The following is a 16,379-nucleotide window of genomic DNA, read 5'->3' as shown; positions in this document are numbered from 1 at the left end:
AGATTTATTAAAAATACTTGCAGCTAGATATGTAGCCTTAAGCCTTAACTCTTACATTATTTTGAGATGAAGATGATTTAATTTCCTGACTTCTTTATGTTCTTTTAATTTTTTTTTCTATTTAGGTTAGACTTTTGCATTTCCATACTGCCCTTTTACATCATTAACCTGACTTCACCATCATCCCTGTTAAAAACAAAATGATAGTATTTGTTGGTTTTGGACCTGCATCTTGTTTATCTTTAACTTAAAAAAAAAAGTCTTTAATGTAGAAAGTCACTACTTTTTATTGGTCATGGTTTATACAACTAAAGAAAATGTCATTGTTTCTTTTAAATTCTCTCCTTCTGTAAATCAGCCTGTCTTTTGGAAGTTTCTGTTTTGTATTTTTGCTTTTTGACTTCCATATTCCAGCTTATTTAATTGCTACAGCAATAACTGTTAAATATTATCAGGTCAAGATTTTCTGGGGGCTCAATATGAAGCAATTAGATTATGACTATACACATTATAGGTTTCCATAATGTCCCATTTTAAAAAGAGGAATGTAACTAGTTACTATCATATATATATATATATATATATATTATTTATTTATTTATCATAGCATAGTTTAGGATAAGCTAAAGCTAATGAGAGAGGAATATGGGAAGCAACATGGAAAGAACATTCCTACCACAGGCAACAGGATGTTCCCTTGTTTGATTTGCTTATTGATGTCCACAAAGTTGTCTCAGTTTCCAACCTATGCACATTTTCCATGAGACATTTCTTGAACACATTCCAGTCTTTGTATGATGGTGCATATCTCAGTATCTCACAATTTAATAGAACACTTTTTCTGAAAACTAAATTCCCTTTAGTGATGGTTGCTGTATACTGATGACTTTGACATTATGAAAAAAATTATTGCTTTGTTTTGCCAGGTGGGTTTTCTTCCCTTCTTACAGCAAATACTGAGATGATAAGATTGAAAACAAAGATCAGACTTAGTTGGGGGTTATTTTGGTGACAGATGGCAGGACATAAAAGGTTTGTTTCTGCTGTAAGTACAAATACAACAATGGGATATTATTAAAGAGAATGCTTTTACGTGAAAGTGTCTTACTTTATTATATGTTCTAGATGGATTTTTTTTTTTTTTTTTTACCTGTTTAAAGCAAGCTTCCACCAGATTTGGAGGGAACATATTTCTGTGAAAGAGAAAGAAAACAATATGAGAAGTAATAGGACTCTAGTAATACCTTAGGCAGTGGCACAGCTAACAAAAGGATTGACCAACTAATTTTCAAAGGAACCCTAAAATGAATATATATTTATGCATACAGTGAGTAGAGCTTTGCATACATCATTGGCCTGGTTAGCTTTATCAGGACAAAATGCTGTAGGGTGGGATAGACCATGTCAATTATAATTTCTGGATCCAACATTGCATAGCAGGTTTTTTTATGAAGCAGGATATTAGCAATTTACCAAATGAACAAAGCTCTCTGGGCCTGTACTGACTTTGTATTTATTAATTAAAGTTTGTATTTATTAATTCTGTCTGAATCCAGATTAATAAAGAAGTTATTAATATTTAACTCTTTTCTACCTCTCAAACATTTTTTGCAGTCGCATAGCACAGCATGAATTTCATTACTCAATTTATTGCCTTGTGATTAAAAAATTAAATATTTCTGAATTTGGAGTATGCTTTAATAATAACACGGACATATAGTTACATACATGTGTGTATATTTGTTACATATGGGAGTCTGTTTGTTTGCTTTCCAGAATGGTGATATTTCTGAGGGAATTGGAGGCAGCCTAACTGAACAAATCTGGAGGAATCTGAGTGCAAACCTCTTCATGGGTCTTTCTGAAGTCCCCCTTCCTGGCAGCATGACTCTTGGAGGCCTTTCTCCATGTCTCTGGCTTCTCCAAATGGGTTAGTGGAACACAAAATTTTGGTGGCTTTACCTGTGGAAAAGCTCCTGAGTTCAAAACCTCAGCTTCCCTACTCCCTGGAATACATCTATGACACATTAGCTCTACAAAAGAGGTATTGCAGAGTCTCTGAGCAAGGAGAAAACAAGCTTTTATATCTGTGCCCCTCTATTTCAAGCATTTTATTTGCATGTTCCTGGAATTTATTTCCCATCCATATTATTTAAGAAAGCTGAGTAGATGCACGCAAATTGGCAGCTACCATTCAATATTAATAGCTAAATCAGTGATTCAAGAGAAGTGAGAAAACTGTCAAAAGTTGGAAGTAAAAGAAAGCAGAGGAATTTGGATAATAAGGATTGTGATGTGGAAAGAGGGGAAAAGACCCATGCAGAAAGCAGAAATGTTTCTTTTGTGTGTGAAAGAATCTTTCTTTCTTTGAATATTAAAAGCAGCTTCTTCCCTTGCAACAGCCTGATTTGAACATAAATCCATGTATTGTAGCATTGTAGGGGTTAGAAACAGTGATATTGCATAGCTGGAAGAAATTTGGCTAGTTTACACAGTCACTATCTACAATTATCCACTGTTTTTCTCATGCAAATATAAATATTACTGTTGTTGACATTGGTACAGAAAATGTGCAATATCATAGACATACCTGATTAAATCGAGAAAGGCATCTGCTGCTGTCACTTGCACAATTTTGCCTTCTCTGTGCATGTTTTCTTTTGTACCTTTCCCAGGGTGAATGATGACCACAATGATTATACCAATCAGTACAGCAATGATTGTAGTACTCATGTAGTAGACTACTGCTCGGACTCCCATCTTCCCTGATGCTTTACTATCCAGGGCAGCAATTCCTAGTAAATTTAAGCACAAACATGGTCACCTCATACAGTTGTGAGTAATGACTACATACTCAGCATAATGAAAATAGGTTTGTGGGAAGAATTTTTAAGACCTTTACATTTAAAGCTATCCAGCATAAACCATCGCTCTTTTGCAGCTCATACTAACACTATTTTCACATCCCACCCCTAATACTTGCTACCACACATAATACTTGCTATTTCATTTTTTATTGTAAGAATTACAGCTTTTTGTGCTTTGTTTACATTTGTAAAAGGCAACAATTGTTGGTCTGACATGGTGTGGCACTCCCTAGATCCAGTGAGTCAACTTTTATCTTTTTAATAACATAGTTACCTTAATCTGAGAAATGTGACTTATAAATGTGCTGCACCTAACTGGCAATGGTAAAAAAGAGAACTGAGTACTCTCAAGAAATTTGATAATATTTGCTACAGTTAATGTTTATGAAGAGTTTTCTTCAATCCTTAATGGAATGACCTGAGTTTACCTCTGTCCCAAGCCATGGGAGTTTAAAATAGATTAAGTGTTGTTAGCTTGTTTCAGAAAATCCTTGCTATTTTATGAATACGCATTTAGAGTCCTTTATAAGCTTTGCAAAACTTTTGACATTAATCCTAATTCTTGGCTGTTCTCAATGTGTCTGGTCTAATGTGAATACTAGGGTGCTCAGTATGGCATCTGCTAAAGTATTTGTTCACCAGTTTGCACCAACAGGGCTACACAGTGGTTTTTAAATGAAGGTGCAGTTCTGCCAGGGAAAGACACTCTCAGGAGTGTCTCATGAGGACTCTCAAATGGAAATGCTACTTCTCTTTCCAAACAGGTGCACTTACTGTTTGTTTACCTAAAGTGCCTCTTAGCACCTTCTCCTTTAAATTTCAAGTAGTCAGTAACTTCACCATTCTTGGTGGCTATAGTATCTGTCCTACACCAGTGCTCTTTCTTTTGGAATAATGCTTTCAAAGGGCAGAATGAAGAAAGGGGTCATGGAAGGATCTCTTTGCTGTATTATCTTCTTCAATGCACTGTTATATGGCACTGTCTGATCCAAAATTTTACTGACCACTCACATATTTATGTAGGTGCATCCTCTGAACATAGAGGATATAATGAATGTTGCCCAGCTCCTGCTCTGAGCACCAATCTTAGAAGAGAAAACATAAAATAAGGCAAAAGGAGCATGTGAACATGAATAATACAGAGACATAAGACCAGAATCATGACCTGGCAAAACTAAGTATTTTCTCAAAATGCTTGTTACTAGATACATTGAACTTCTGTTTTCCTTTTAAATGAAGAAATACGTGCTACTGGAGGTACAGTGAAACTACTCTAGATAGTCACTGATGTAACTGAGGTCAAGGCTGCATTTCAGGCTCTGATCAGTAAAGTAAAAAAACCAATCTCATGCTTCATACTTACCCTTTTAATTTCACCTAGGGCTCTCCTGTTCTCTCAGCAGAAACCATTACAGCCAGTAAGATTTGTACCCACAAAATAAATTACAAAGAGACACCACTAGATTTGCACTCTGAATGGCTTGATTTATGTGTTATTGTAACAGAAGAGTGAAGTGTTAGGAACACAGTAAGAAACTGAAAATGGCAATCCAACATTTGAAGCCCTGGATCCTTCATTTCTCTGCTCAGCTCTTCCATCACTGTCATGGATGATAATATATGTGGTAAGTTTTCATTCATACATTTTGAAATTTTGTGAGGAAAATGGTAAATGCTAAAAGTAATAAAATGTTTTCTTATTTTTGTGAACAGGAAAGAAATCTTGTGGGTGGATGGAGGATTGCTTATTGTTTTCTGTTTCCTCAAAATAATGCAAATGCAAGCATAATTAACCAGTATAGAAAAATACAGCTAACAACTGTTGCAGTCTTTCAGATCTGCTACTGAGTTGTAGTATTTATATCTGACAGCATTTGTTAGAAATTTTATGTTTAAAGCATTACTGTATAACTTAAAAAGAAATGTAATTTTAAAAGTGAAAAATGAATGCATGCATCCTAGTCCAGCCAACTTTGTTTTTATATATTTTAATAGCAGTTTTACATTTTTACTTGTTATTTCTAAAATAGAAGCAGTGGGGTGTACATTTTTTCATTTTAGCTAAAATCAGTTTTAACCTTAGTTTACATCTTGAAGATGGAAAGGTGAAATTAATCTATATAATTTGAAGAAAAAAAAAAAAAAGGAAATGCAAAGATTTTAAATCTGTTTCCAGAATCCTGCCATTTCCAGGTAATAGATTCAGGATCAGATGCTGAGCACTGCCAGTCTACGTGGCTCACAGGCATACGAGCCTACTGCTTTAACCAATTCTGATCTTTCTTTGTATTCCACACTCGATAGTAGGCTGAGCAGCCTGCACTGCTAAAATCACTAGGAGTCAGTGTAGGGCACTGAAGGTTGCTGTGTTGAAGGATTAAAGCTTGTGATCCTATTTCTTTCTTGGACTGATTCTGGGATCAAGTGGTGAACTGTGTGTAACTGATATGTCAGGGAGCAAGAGTCATGCTCTTTTCTTTGTAAGCTGCTTTCCAGCTTGGTTTCCTATTATGTGCTCTGGCTGTGACTACATGGCCCCTTGCTTTAGGTTGCTCAGTCTCATTTCTGCTCTTGCTTATCATATAAATGACTTCTCAGCTTGAAAGTAGGGAACAGCAGTTCCTCTCTTCTTGGGCTCTAACTGCTCATGGCATGTATAGCAGGAAGCATTCAAAGCAGAGGGATACCAGGCGTACGTTTGAACAAAAGCTATATGAGGGGGAAGTAAGCTCTCACCTCAGAGAGCCCTTACTGGGGAGCTGCTGGGCAGCCTTCCCTCCCACCCACTGGAGGTAATGGGAACCCAAGGATGGACATTCGGTTCCTTCTAGGGCCAAATCTGCAAAAGCTTCCAGCACACCAACAGCAAGACTTAGCTAAATAATTTTTAAAATCTGTTCTTAAAACATGAGAAAATGAAGGGGGTTGTTTTCCTTCTGTTTTAAGATGTTGACGGGATTTTTTAGAGCTGAATGAGTCTCTGGAAGTGTCCTTAATGAAGAAGCAATAAAGTTCGCTCCAAAGCTTTCATGTGTCACAAACCATTGTATCCTCAGTGTGCCTTTTCACAGCCAGCCAGCAAAACTCCCGTTGTCCCAAAGGAGATGTATGTGCCCCTTTCATCCTGCTCGCTGCTCTCTCCTCCCCATGGCTTCTGGCTCCTGCCTCTCTGTCTCTAACTGCCTCCTCTCCTCCTCCTCCCTCCCCTTCCCCAAGGGGCCTGGGAAACTTTGCTGGGCCACCGGTCCCCACGCACAGGGATGCCCTGGAGTTGTCAAGGCAACCCCCAGCAGAGCGCCCGTAATTCCTCCTAGCGTGTGCTCGCAAACAACGTGAATGGGAATGATTTTTTAAGTGTTGATGGGGAGGGAGGGAAGGAAGGGAAGAAAGAAGGGGGCAGGCATAAGTCTGTGAGACTACAAACAGACCCATACCCCTGCCTGTCCTCTCCCTTCACACACTCTTCTCTCCTGAGAAATAAGTCATGAATCAGTCATGCTGTGGGTGAAATAAAGATGTAATGAGGAGTTTCATTTGCCAGGACAAAAAGCAAAGCCTAAGTGGTTCTTCAACAGAACTGTTGGAGAAGAAATGAAAATATTTTGGGACATAGAAAGGGCAGCAAGCAAGTAAGCAGGGTAGTTGCAAAAGAAGGAAAAAGAGAAAGAAAGGATGGAGGGAAAAGGAGAAAAAATCTAGTTAGGTGATTTGTTAAATTGTTAAGTGTGATTTGTGAATTGTTAATATGATTGCTCTGATTGTTCACTTAATTTCATCATGGGTCTGCAAATTATCACGAAATGATCATACAGCAATTTTCTTGAATAGCTACCATATTATTACTGATTTATGTTAATTATATTTTTATTGTACTTATGAGTCTAAATTATACAGAATACTGAAATTTCTAAATCTGGAGGTGTCTCTATTGGTGTTTGCTTTCCTAGACAAAAATTCTTGTGTTTTGTATAAAAGATATATGCAAAATATTTTTAAATTTTGATTACTTTAAAATTAATTTTTATGCACAATAAAGAAGTTTTAAAATACATAAAATGATGAACCAATTCTGAATGTGTGTGTGGAACAAACTGTGTAGTATGGTCCTCATAAATATTCACTGATGTGAGTAAAAAAAGAGGTTTTCTAAGGTCATTATTTTTTTTTATTATTATCTTTTCCTTATTCAATATCTCAGAATTGTACTGATGGTACTTTCTTGCTAATGTAGATTTTTGTATAAATTTCCTGGGACTGATGTTTCAGACTAAGTTTGTGAAAATAAAGCATTATGAACGGAACATCTTTTTACGGCTAATTATTTTCCTGTTTATTATTTGGGGTCTCTTCATTAGGAAATTGCATTTGCTTGTTAAGACTCCTATGGTGGAACAGCAATAATAGTAACTGTTGATTCAGGAGTGTTGCCCTAATTTTGTTTCTTTTAGGTTGTCTTTCACTCTCCTAATGAAGCAGTCTTAAATGGGCTACTCCCGACCCCCTACATCTACTAACCACTGTGTGATGAGTAAACGCTCAGTATGAGACCATAAGAACAATCTCTTTTGTGTATGTTGATGAGGATTTCTGGAAATGAATAACACTGTGCAAGGTCATGGTAAAATATCCTGACAGAAAAATTCTAAGGAAAAGCATTAGTTAGGAAAAGACAGTGGCAGTATTGCCTGACTTTAATTAACACAATTAATTAAGCTCTAAAGCTTTATTCTAATAACTGCTGAGCATTCCCAGAAAATAAAAGTCAAATAATATTTAAAGTTTTGACAATTGAGTCCTTCACTGGATCAGGGCCCAAATTAGTCCAAACTCAAGATTATTTCTTTTAGAAGCAATAGCAATAGAGGAATAAAATTGCCAAGAAAAAAGCTAAATAATATTTTCAAAAACTTTATAAATTAGTGAAGTTAATGAATTAAATTAATACAGCTAATGATTTCCTGAAACCCCATAAAGTACAAGTCTGAAATATAGTTCTGTATGCATTTTTGCATGAACCAATGGGACAATCTGTCCCCAAATCTCAATTTAATTTATTCTTATATGAATATGGAAATTTAAATAATGAAATTCTATGTTTTAATAATTTTTACTGGTCTATTAAGAACATTTGACAAATCTCACAGGAAAATTAGTAATTATGTTTGATCCAAAGTTACATGACTGTGATTAAGCCAAACTGACTAATGAAACCCATGGCTGGGATGTAGTAATGCAATTTAATGAGCCAATTAAGTGTCTAGAGAGGCTCTTGAAGGACCAGTAATGCCCCACAGCTTTGTAGTCCAACTCCACCAGAAAGCTATTCACTTTGCTTTTTGTAGGGTCATTTTTTTTTTCTGTCAGTCTTCTGAATCACCTCAGGATGTGGTGATTCATCCTAAGGTCATACAAACACCAAAATTTTTACAAGGGAAGCAGAAGGAGAGCATGTCTGGAGGCAGACAGCTAGCCTTTTTGGCAGCTCTTGGCAGCCATTACTTCAGGTTGTCTGTACTGTTAGACCACATCCTTTGCTATTTGGTAGCAGTGCTTCTAAAGTGAGTTCTGTGTTCCTCACTTTGCAGTGCTTATCTTTAAGCTGTCTCTGTTCTCACCACACAGTTGAGCAAACAACATGCACCAGCTGAATGACAAGGAGAGAATAAAAGGTGTGTAAAAGAACACCTGGGCTCTGGAGAGTTCTGGAGGGCCATGGCTTCTCAAGCCAGCACTGCCTTCCAAAAAATCTGCATAAAGATAATTCCAAGAGACCACATAAACACTTAAATGAAGTGTTGTGCCTTTCTCTGTGGATTCTCTACCACTAGAGCAAGCAGAAAGGTTGCATATGGTAAGAAAAAAAAAAAAAAAAAAAGAAGAAGAAGAGGAAAAAAAACAACTTCTAGAGGATTCCACCTTACCATATGTATATATTCCTGGTATTCATAAAGCTATTGGCTTGAGTTACACCTGACTCTTAAAAATTCTGAAAGGTTTTGCACATGCAATAACACAGTGATGCAGACTGAACATTATACTCCCATTGGGCCAATACTTCTTGACAGACACAGTGTAAAAAATATGCTAGTAAATAGGTGTAATTTGTGCTTGGGGCAAATGTATTTCCTCCATCCCTTTCTAACTCTAAGGAAAAATAGTAAATACATGTAACTGACAATGTTCCTTTGGCCTTCATCCTCCTGTCTGCAGCTATGTTTTTCCAACTGCAGTTGGAAAAGGGTATGTATGCTAAAACACAGTAAGATACTGTCAGAACAGTACTGATCAGTGTCAATGGTAGAAACCCAAGTAATCTCCATTGGCTTTACAGTGATTTTTACCTTTCAGTTAACCATGGATAATGAAAGATTATTTTGTTGTCATTCATCACCAATATTGCTTTGTCAGTGGAATAAATTCATTTTAATGGTATGAACCTCTTCTTGGTTTCAGTGCATCAACAAAAGTTGTCTTATTTTTAAAAAATAAGGTAATTTATGTTGGAAAGTGTTTCCTGGTCAATCAAGTATAGTACTCTGATACAACAGGCAAATACATTATACAGTCTTGTTTATAAATTTCTCAAGCTTGAGGTTCAAATCAATTGCTAACTTTACCTTAGCTGTTCTTGTGGTAGTTTATTCCATAACCTTGCTCTCTTACTTAGCTTGCTTCCACAGTACTTGTTACAGTTGCACAAACAGCTTCACTTTCTTACTTTAAATTTCTTCTGTCTCAGGACTGTCAGTCGCTGAAGGCAGGGAAGAATTCAGTAATCTTCCCCAGACAGTGGTTGTTGCTAAATAATTTTAGACACCGAAGTCTTACAGCCCCCAGTAAAAGGAGATATGTAAATAGCACTTAGATGCTGCATTTATTGAGTGTTAGTGATATTTCTGTTACTGAAGGAAAATGGTGTACTATTATAAAGACCATAGTTTATTTACTCTCAGGGGCTGCAAGATACCAGAGTATGTTTGGAGAAGTACATTTCCTGAAACTCACATCTGCCTGAGAAGAAGCCTGCTGTGGGTCTGTTTAGATACCCATTTAACTCTTTGCATTATTCCATCTTTTGCTCACAGTATTGGAATGTGCCAAACAATATGCTTTTTGAAGGGAAACTAGGGAGTAATTTATCTTCTTTATGTGTGCTAAGCAGAGCAGGAGGTAGAGGCAAGCAGGGATTCACAGCAAGCCATGGAGCAGTGATTAGTAACAGCTGACAGTCTCAAACCAAGACTCTCTTTCTTTGGTTACCTCATTGTAATAACAGAGTACAAAGGACTGACTGTCTTCAAGCCAAGAATCAGAGACCCAGGAACACAGAAAATAGCAGCTCACATTTTTTATTTTATTTTATTTTTTTTTGGTAACAAAACACTGCTGCTACCTGTACAGTGCAATTCTAAAAAGACATCATTTTATATCCAGGCATTTGGCCTAATCTTTCCTGTAAATAGGATTCTTGTTGGGCATAAAGCTACTCATTTTCTGTATCAGGAGTGAAACAATGAGCTCAGAACATTTGCCTAAGAAAAACATAATGTAATAAAATAATGTAATAAGTAAGTTATTTCAGTTTGATCAGAAAAAAGTTCATTGTGGTAGCTGATAAGCCAAAGCATATTAAGATAGCTTGAATCCTACAGGTAATGTTGTTATAAGACTGAAATCAGTATGCAAGTAGTTAAAGCAGACTTCTACTCTATTCGTCAAGGATAAAAATGACACTTTTCACTTATTCTGAATATATTGCCAAAAATATCTACTTTAATGACAAAACATACTACATTCTGGTAAGATACAATTGATAAAGATAACCTGCCCTTCTGAATGCTGTTAAGCATGTTATGTAGTACTCTGTAAACTTCATAAAACAGTACCTTAAAATACACGTGGAAGCTTTTAATCTGCTAAAAGGCAGGTCTGCATTTTGGCAGACTGTGCCTGGAGCCCTTCAAAGACATGTTTTTGTATGTGCAGTACTTATTAAACAACATTCCACAGATGTACTAGTCTTCTGTTATCTGACTGGCTCTATATCACATGATGAAGCTGTAAACTATTTACTATGCTAATACACTCCTGATCTAACTTAGCCGCTACTGCAAAACATAGTATGACATACTTTGGAATCCAGATGTGAGATTAAAGGTATCCCTAAAGGAACAGTAACTAGTAATGCAGTCTAATGTAAAAATGCATTTTGCTTTTACATCTTTAGTACGTAATAGATGTCTGAAGAGACACATCTATTGAACTGCTATAAAAATGAAATGAACACAATTCTAGTCAGTGAAGTGCAAGATTTAGAAAATTTAGGTTGCCTGACTTAAAAAAATAGAAATATAAAGGTAGAGATGGATAAATCTTTGTTTGCAAACTGACATAGGATTTGAGGTACAAAATCTGTACCAAATACTTGTACCAATTTGTAATTTGTCACAGCTCTAAGAAGGAGGCATCACCTTCTCACTCAAAAGGTGATCCAGCACTGATGGCCAGCCAATTTTTGACTGTTCAATAAAACTTCTAATAATACAGTGATGGTATTTCTTATTTGGATGATTGCACACTAGAATCTGAAACTGATTAAGTTCATGCAGCAGCAATCATTTGGAAAGAAGTTTTGCTCACTTGGATGTGACTCAACTAAGATTTGAACCAATAGTGATGTGCTCCTAGTCTGTACAGTGACAACCTGTCCATCAGGTTTCTGCTCATATTTTAATTCTAGCAAAATTTTTAAAATATTGAGACATCATCTTTCTTTACTAACTCAGCAATACTAGGGCTTTTTGGGAAAGAACTGCGTGACATTGCCTTTAGATATGTTAGCAACATCTGATTTATTTTTTTTTTTATTTTATTTTTTGAACAGTTTGCTTTCAAGCTAGCAGTTTAATTGTCTGGTGCAGTTTTATCTATTGATCTTGCACAGAATTTATCTGAGCTGCTCATGGAGCTGTTGCTTACTATCTGTGATACAGACACTACGCTGGTGTTTACGTGTTCTTATAATCCTTTTAGTCTATTGTATTATTTCCCATTTGTCAGGCATTTTTTGAGTTTGTACTTCTTTACAACACTCTGTATACTTTTATAAGCTGTTCTTGATTGATTTTTACTTTGCTCTCTTCTTTTCTCTTCTCACACCTCAGGTATAATTTTAATTTCTGCCAAGTTGTAGTGCTATCTGCATTCACTTGAAGCACCACAAATCAACTTGAATGGAGCTCCACACTGCTGTTGCTGGTCTGTTCCCCAAACTGCTTTAAAAGTATCTGTTATCTATTTATGACAGTGACGTCAGCAGTTTAGACATAACATTCTCTCAGTCTGGGAAGTTTGTCCTGAAAGACATTGCCACCAATACCACAGTGACTTTGGTGCAGCACCTAGTGAGTGGGGCCTCAGTCTCTGATACTACAAATAATATGTACTGCTAGATAGTAATTTCTGTCTGTCAAAAGGAAATTCACAGGATTGGTCCTTACCAGCTCTTTTATGTCACTATTTGCATTAGAATTTGAACTTATTTGACAATATAGATTTTATTTAGACTCTTCTTTTTCAAAGAATAACATTAACTTGGATTTGATAACAAAAATTCTGCATATTTCTTTAATACCATCAAGACCTGAATCTTCCTTTAATAATTAATCTAGAAATAATCTGAGACTTCCTTTATCAAGTATACAGCACCTGTTTGAAGCATATGGGATCCAATGCAGACATCATTGCAGAGAAAATTGTAAAGACACTTTCAATTTTATGAACTGGCAGCTTTTTAAAACACCACTTATAATCTGCCTGCTAATATTTTAATAATAAATAAGAACATCCTAATTTATGAGATCACTAGCATATTTCTATTTATTTATTTATTTATTTTTACAGACCATAGGAGGAAACAATGATTTAATTACACCCTATCTCTGTGCCAAGAATTTAAAAGGCAATGAACATGAATTTTAGCTTTTTTTTTCTTTTTTTTTTTTGGGGGGGGGGGTGGTCGGGCACTGGGATTTTAATGCTATAGAATCATAGAATAGAATGGCTCATGTTGGAAGGGACCTGAAGGATCATTGAACTCCAGCTCACAAGGTCCACTGGTAACATGCCATATGTATACCACTAAGGAGTCATTACTTTCACTGCAACTAGTCCATTACACTTTAAATTGCCATTACACTTTGGATAATTTTTTTTTCAGAGTTGGGTAATGATGTTAAGGCTGTTCTGAGAACTCATTATGAAAGTGTGGAACTGGAGTTTCATGTGAATGGGCTTTTGTTTTCCTTCTCTTCTCTCCTTTGTTTCTGTGACCTCTTGAACTCTGGGTCACTGATTCAGTTACAGCCTTGCAACATCAAAGTAGTACATTTTTTGCTTTGTCTTTCCCCACCTTACAGACTTGTAGGAGGCAGTAGGAAGAAGTTAAGCCTTCCTTTGGAATGCCTGACAGTAGCAATCAGTACTTTTTAATAATATTATTCAATTCTTTTCTGAGATATTATGGTGCTAAGTGTGGCTGAAAAAAATTTTTTTTGGCTTCCGTGATTCAAATGATATACAGAACCATCTATGCATCATCTGCTTACAAGTAGGACTTAACATGTGAATTTCTGTGAGAGGTATGAGGTACCAAAGAAAATAGCAAATGCTTTAAAACTGAACAGATGAAAGAGAAGTTTTTTTTAGGTTTTGTTTTGTTTTTTAGGTTACTGTTATTTTTGGACTGTGATGTTAGCAGAACAGAGAAGAAGCTTATTTACTTTTTAATGATCTGTTAAACATTGGACATCAAACATCTTGAATTTGAAAGCTTTATTTTCTCTGCGCTTGCAGGTCCTTTGCACAGCTTCATTAGCTGTGAGATAGACATTAGCATGCTTAGTAAGCTAATGTTCTCTAGCTTTGTTTTCAGGGTCTGGGGAGTTAAGTTGTACTGCAATTGTAAATACTGGACAAAGCTGATTTTCAGTGCAAGAATGTATTCATTAATGAAACAGCCATTCATTAGGTGAACCCTTGACCAAAACTTATTTTTTCACTAGCTCTGAAAAGGAAATATATTCACTGGAGAATCTCTGATTTTATCAAATATTCAAATCTAAGTTAGAAGTGGGTGGTGAAATGTTAGAATAGAGTAAGTATTTAGGTTTGCATACAAGTAGACTGAGCTGTTTATGGAGGGAGGAAACAGTATCAGCATGTTAATTCTAGTGCAAATATTATACTTCTACTACTATGTTGTACTTTTCTTTTTCTTATCGACCACCAGTAAAGAGCTAGTGGCATAATTGCCTAAGGTGGAAAGGTGTAATTATCTGAAAAAAAAAATCTAATTCTCTTTAAGTATGTTACCATTAAAAACCTGCTCCTGAAAACATGCTTAAGGCAACTTCATGAGGCCCTTCAAACTCTTCCATGAAGTAGTGATAGAGAATACTGTTTAAAGAATAATACTAGAATTGACAGCTCTAACTACTCAAGAATTACATGTCAAGCTCTCTAAATATTGGAATAACTTAAAAATCAACATTTTGTAGAATACGTACTTGTTGTTGTCTGACTCATGGGTTTTCAGGGTATAGTCTGCTGTTCAGTTTTTATTCACATCCAAAGCATAAAAATATACTTAGATATTTGACATTCAGAGAGGATGAGTCTTTAAGAATATCATTAAGATCTGAACACTTCTGATGGCAGGAGAGTAGATCACTCTAATGTTTTCTTTATTCCCATATTTCATATTAGGTATTATAACTGAATTGTTATTCAATTGTGTAAAACTGGAAAGAATGTGATCTTTTAACTTCCTATATGGTATTGCCCCATAAATAATGAGATTTTTTTTTTTCCACAAGTCGTTCTGTATCATAATTTACTTCTCTTTGTAGACAATCATTGGTAAAACTCCTGCAGAGAAAAAAGTTCCTTCAAGAAAAAACCTATAGAGGTACATGGGACAATTGTATCTGATGAACTGAGGAGACAAAAGTTAAGAGGTAACTGTTCCAGCTGTTTTTCTTGACATTTTGCAAGATGTGCTCACAATAGCAGGAACTGAGTTTGTGATGCACTAAACTGCCCTGTTCTTCTAACTGTGCAAACGTCTGAGGAATCTGTGTTTGCACAGATTGCACATGTCCCTCTTTCAGATGGCAATGCCATGCTTTGCAGTAATTTACTTTGTGTCAAGATGAGAAAAACTAAACACACCATCACTGTTGACCTGAGAAGTTCTGAGACAGGCCACTCAAGAAAAGCTAGCCTTGAGAACAATCATTGACCTGTAGAAATTTCTTCCTCGCTATTTCTGGAATTTTGATGGTACTTGCTACCTTCCAGGGACAGACAGATGGGGCTTTTAAGTGAATGTAATTGACTTTGCTGTGGTATGTATCAGTGACAACTGTGCTCAGTCAGACCTATGGAGATCAAGTCCTAAAGAGAGTAAAAGGAAAAAGGCTTGGTGTAAATGGGGGAAAAAGTCATCATGGTGGCCCATATCTGAGGCAGTACATAGAAGTGGCAGAGTATGCCCAGACGTAGACAAAATTAAACTTCCTAGACTAAATGATCACCAAAACTAGACCAAACCAAACCAAGTAGTGATTTCTGGAGCTGGCGGGTTGTTGTGTGAATTCTGCATCAATCTTCAGCAATATAACATCACCCTGGACTGACTTACATGAAGAAAACTAGATTAGACTCGTGTGAACCTGAAAAAGTCCACATCAAGAGATTTTCCACACAATTATAACAGGTTGTCAATTCTGTAAAGAGATTCCATGTTTCAGCATACATTTTGCTGTGTTCATGGCTGCCTCAGGCACTAATTTAGAGACAACTTTGCAACAGACAAATAAGGAAAAGGTACCATATCCTATGTCATGTACCTGCAGAAAGTTATCAGCTATGAAAAGTAACTGTGACACAACTGGAAAGCAATTCCTAGCAACAAGGCAAGCTCTTAAATTGCAATGATATCTTCTGAGAGAATCTTCACTGCATATATGATGGCACTATTTACCTTTTGTAGTATTCATTTCTCAAGGTCTGAACCAGAGGATACAAAATATATTCAGAAATAACTAGGAAGAAAAAATAAAGAAGAAATATGCACTAGTAGAGGCACCTGGTTAAAAAGAATTATAGTGGATGCAGGATTTGCTTTGTGACTAACATGCAGCTCAAATCCCAGACACTGATGATTGTTATATCTGTAGTCTCAACAAATCCTTCCCCAGCTAGAAATTTCTGTCCTCACTATCTGTTTTCTCCTCCTCAACTTCCCTCACCAGTGAATGGCGATGAATGACAAACTGCTAGCTAAGCAGTCTTCCTCCTCTTCCAGACAATCAAATATTTCAATGGAACTCAGACCCCAGGTTTGAGTCTTATAGTTTCTGTGGTGTGCAATGGCATTCCTCATTATCAATTGCTCAGGTGGGGCACTCAGCAGCGCTGTCCAGAGATAGGTGTTTAATATCTCTGCCC

The 16,379-nt window shown here is 36.2% G+C and overlaps 1 protein-coding gene across 1 annotated transcript in view; it reads right to left on the bottom strand.

Annotated features, from left to right (window-relative positions):
- SLC1A3 (solute carrier family 1 member 3) overlaps positions 1-16,379 on the bottom strand; it is a 64,318-nt gene that overhangs the window by 17,303 nt on the left and 30,636 nt on the right. Inside the window, exons 4-5 of the mRNA XM_068667098.1 lie at positions 2,591-2,795; positions 1,151-1,193 (exon numbers count right to left, since the gene is read on the bottom strand). Of these exons, the coding sequence (XP_068523199.1) occupies positions 1,151-1,193; positions 2,591-2,795 (248 nt within the window). The remainder of the gene's footprint in view (positions 1-1,150; positions 1,194-2,590; positions 2,796-16,379) is intronic.

This window comes from Anas acuta, chromosome Z (assembly GCF_963932015.1).
Source record: "Anas acuta chromosome Z, bAnaAcu1.1, whole genome shotgun sequence".
Classification (NCBI taxonomy): domain Eukaryota; kingdom Metazoa; phylum Chordata; class Aves; order Anseriformes; family Anatidae; genus Anas; species Anas acuta.
This window is presented reverse-complemented; position numbering and strand designations above follow the sequence as displayed.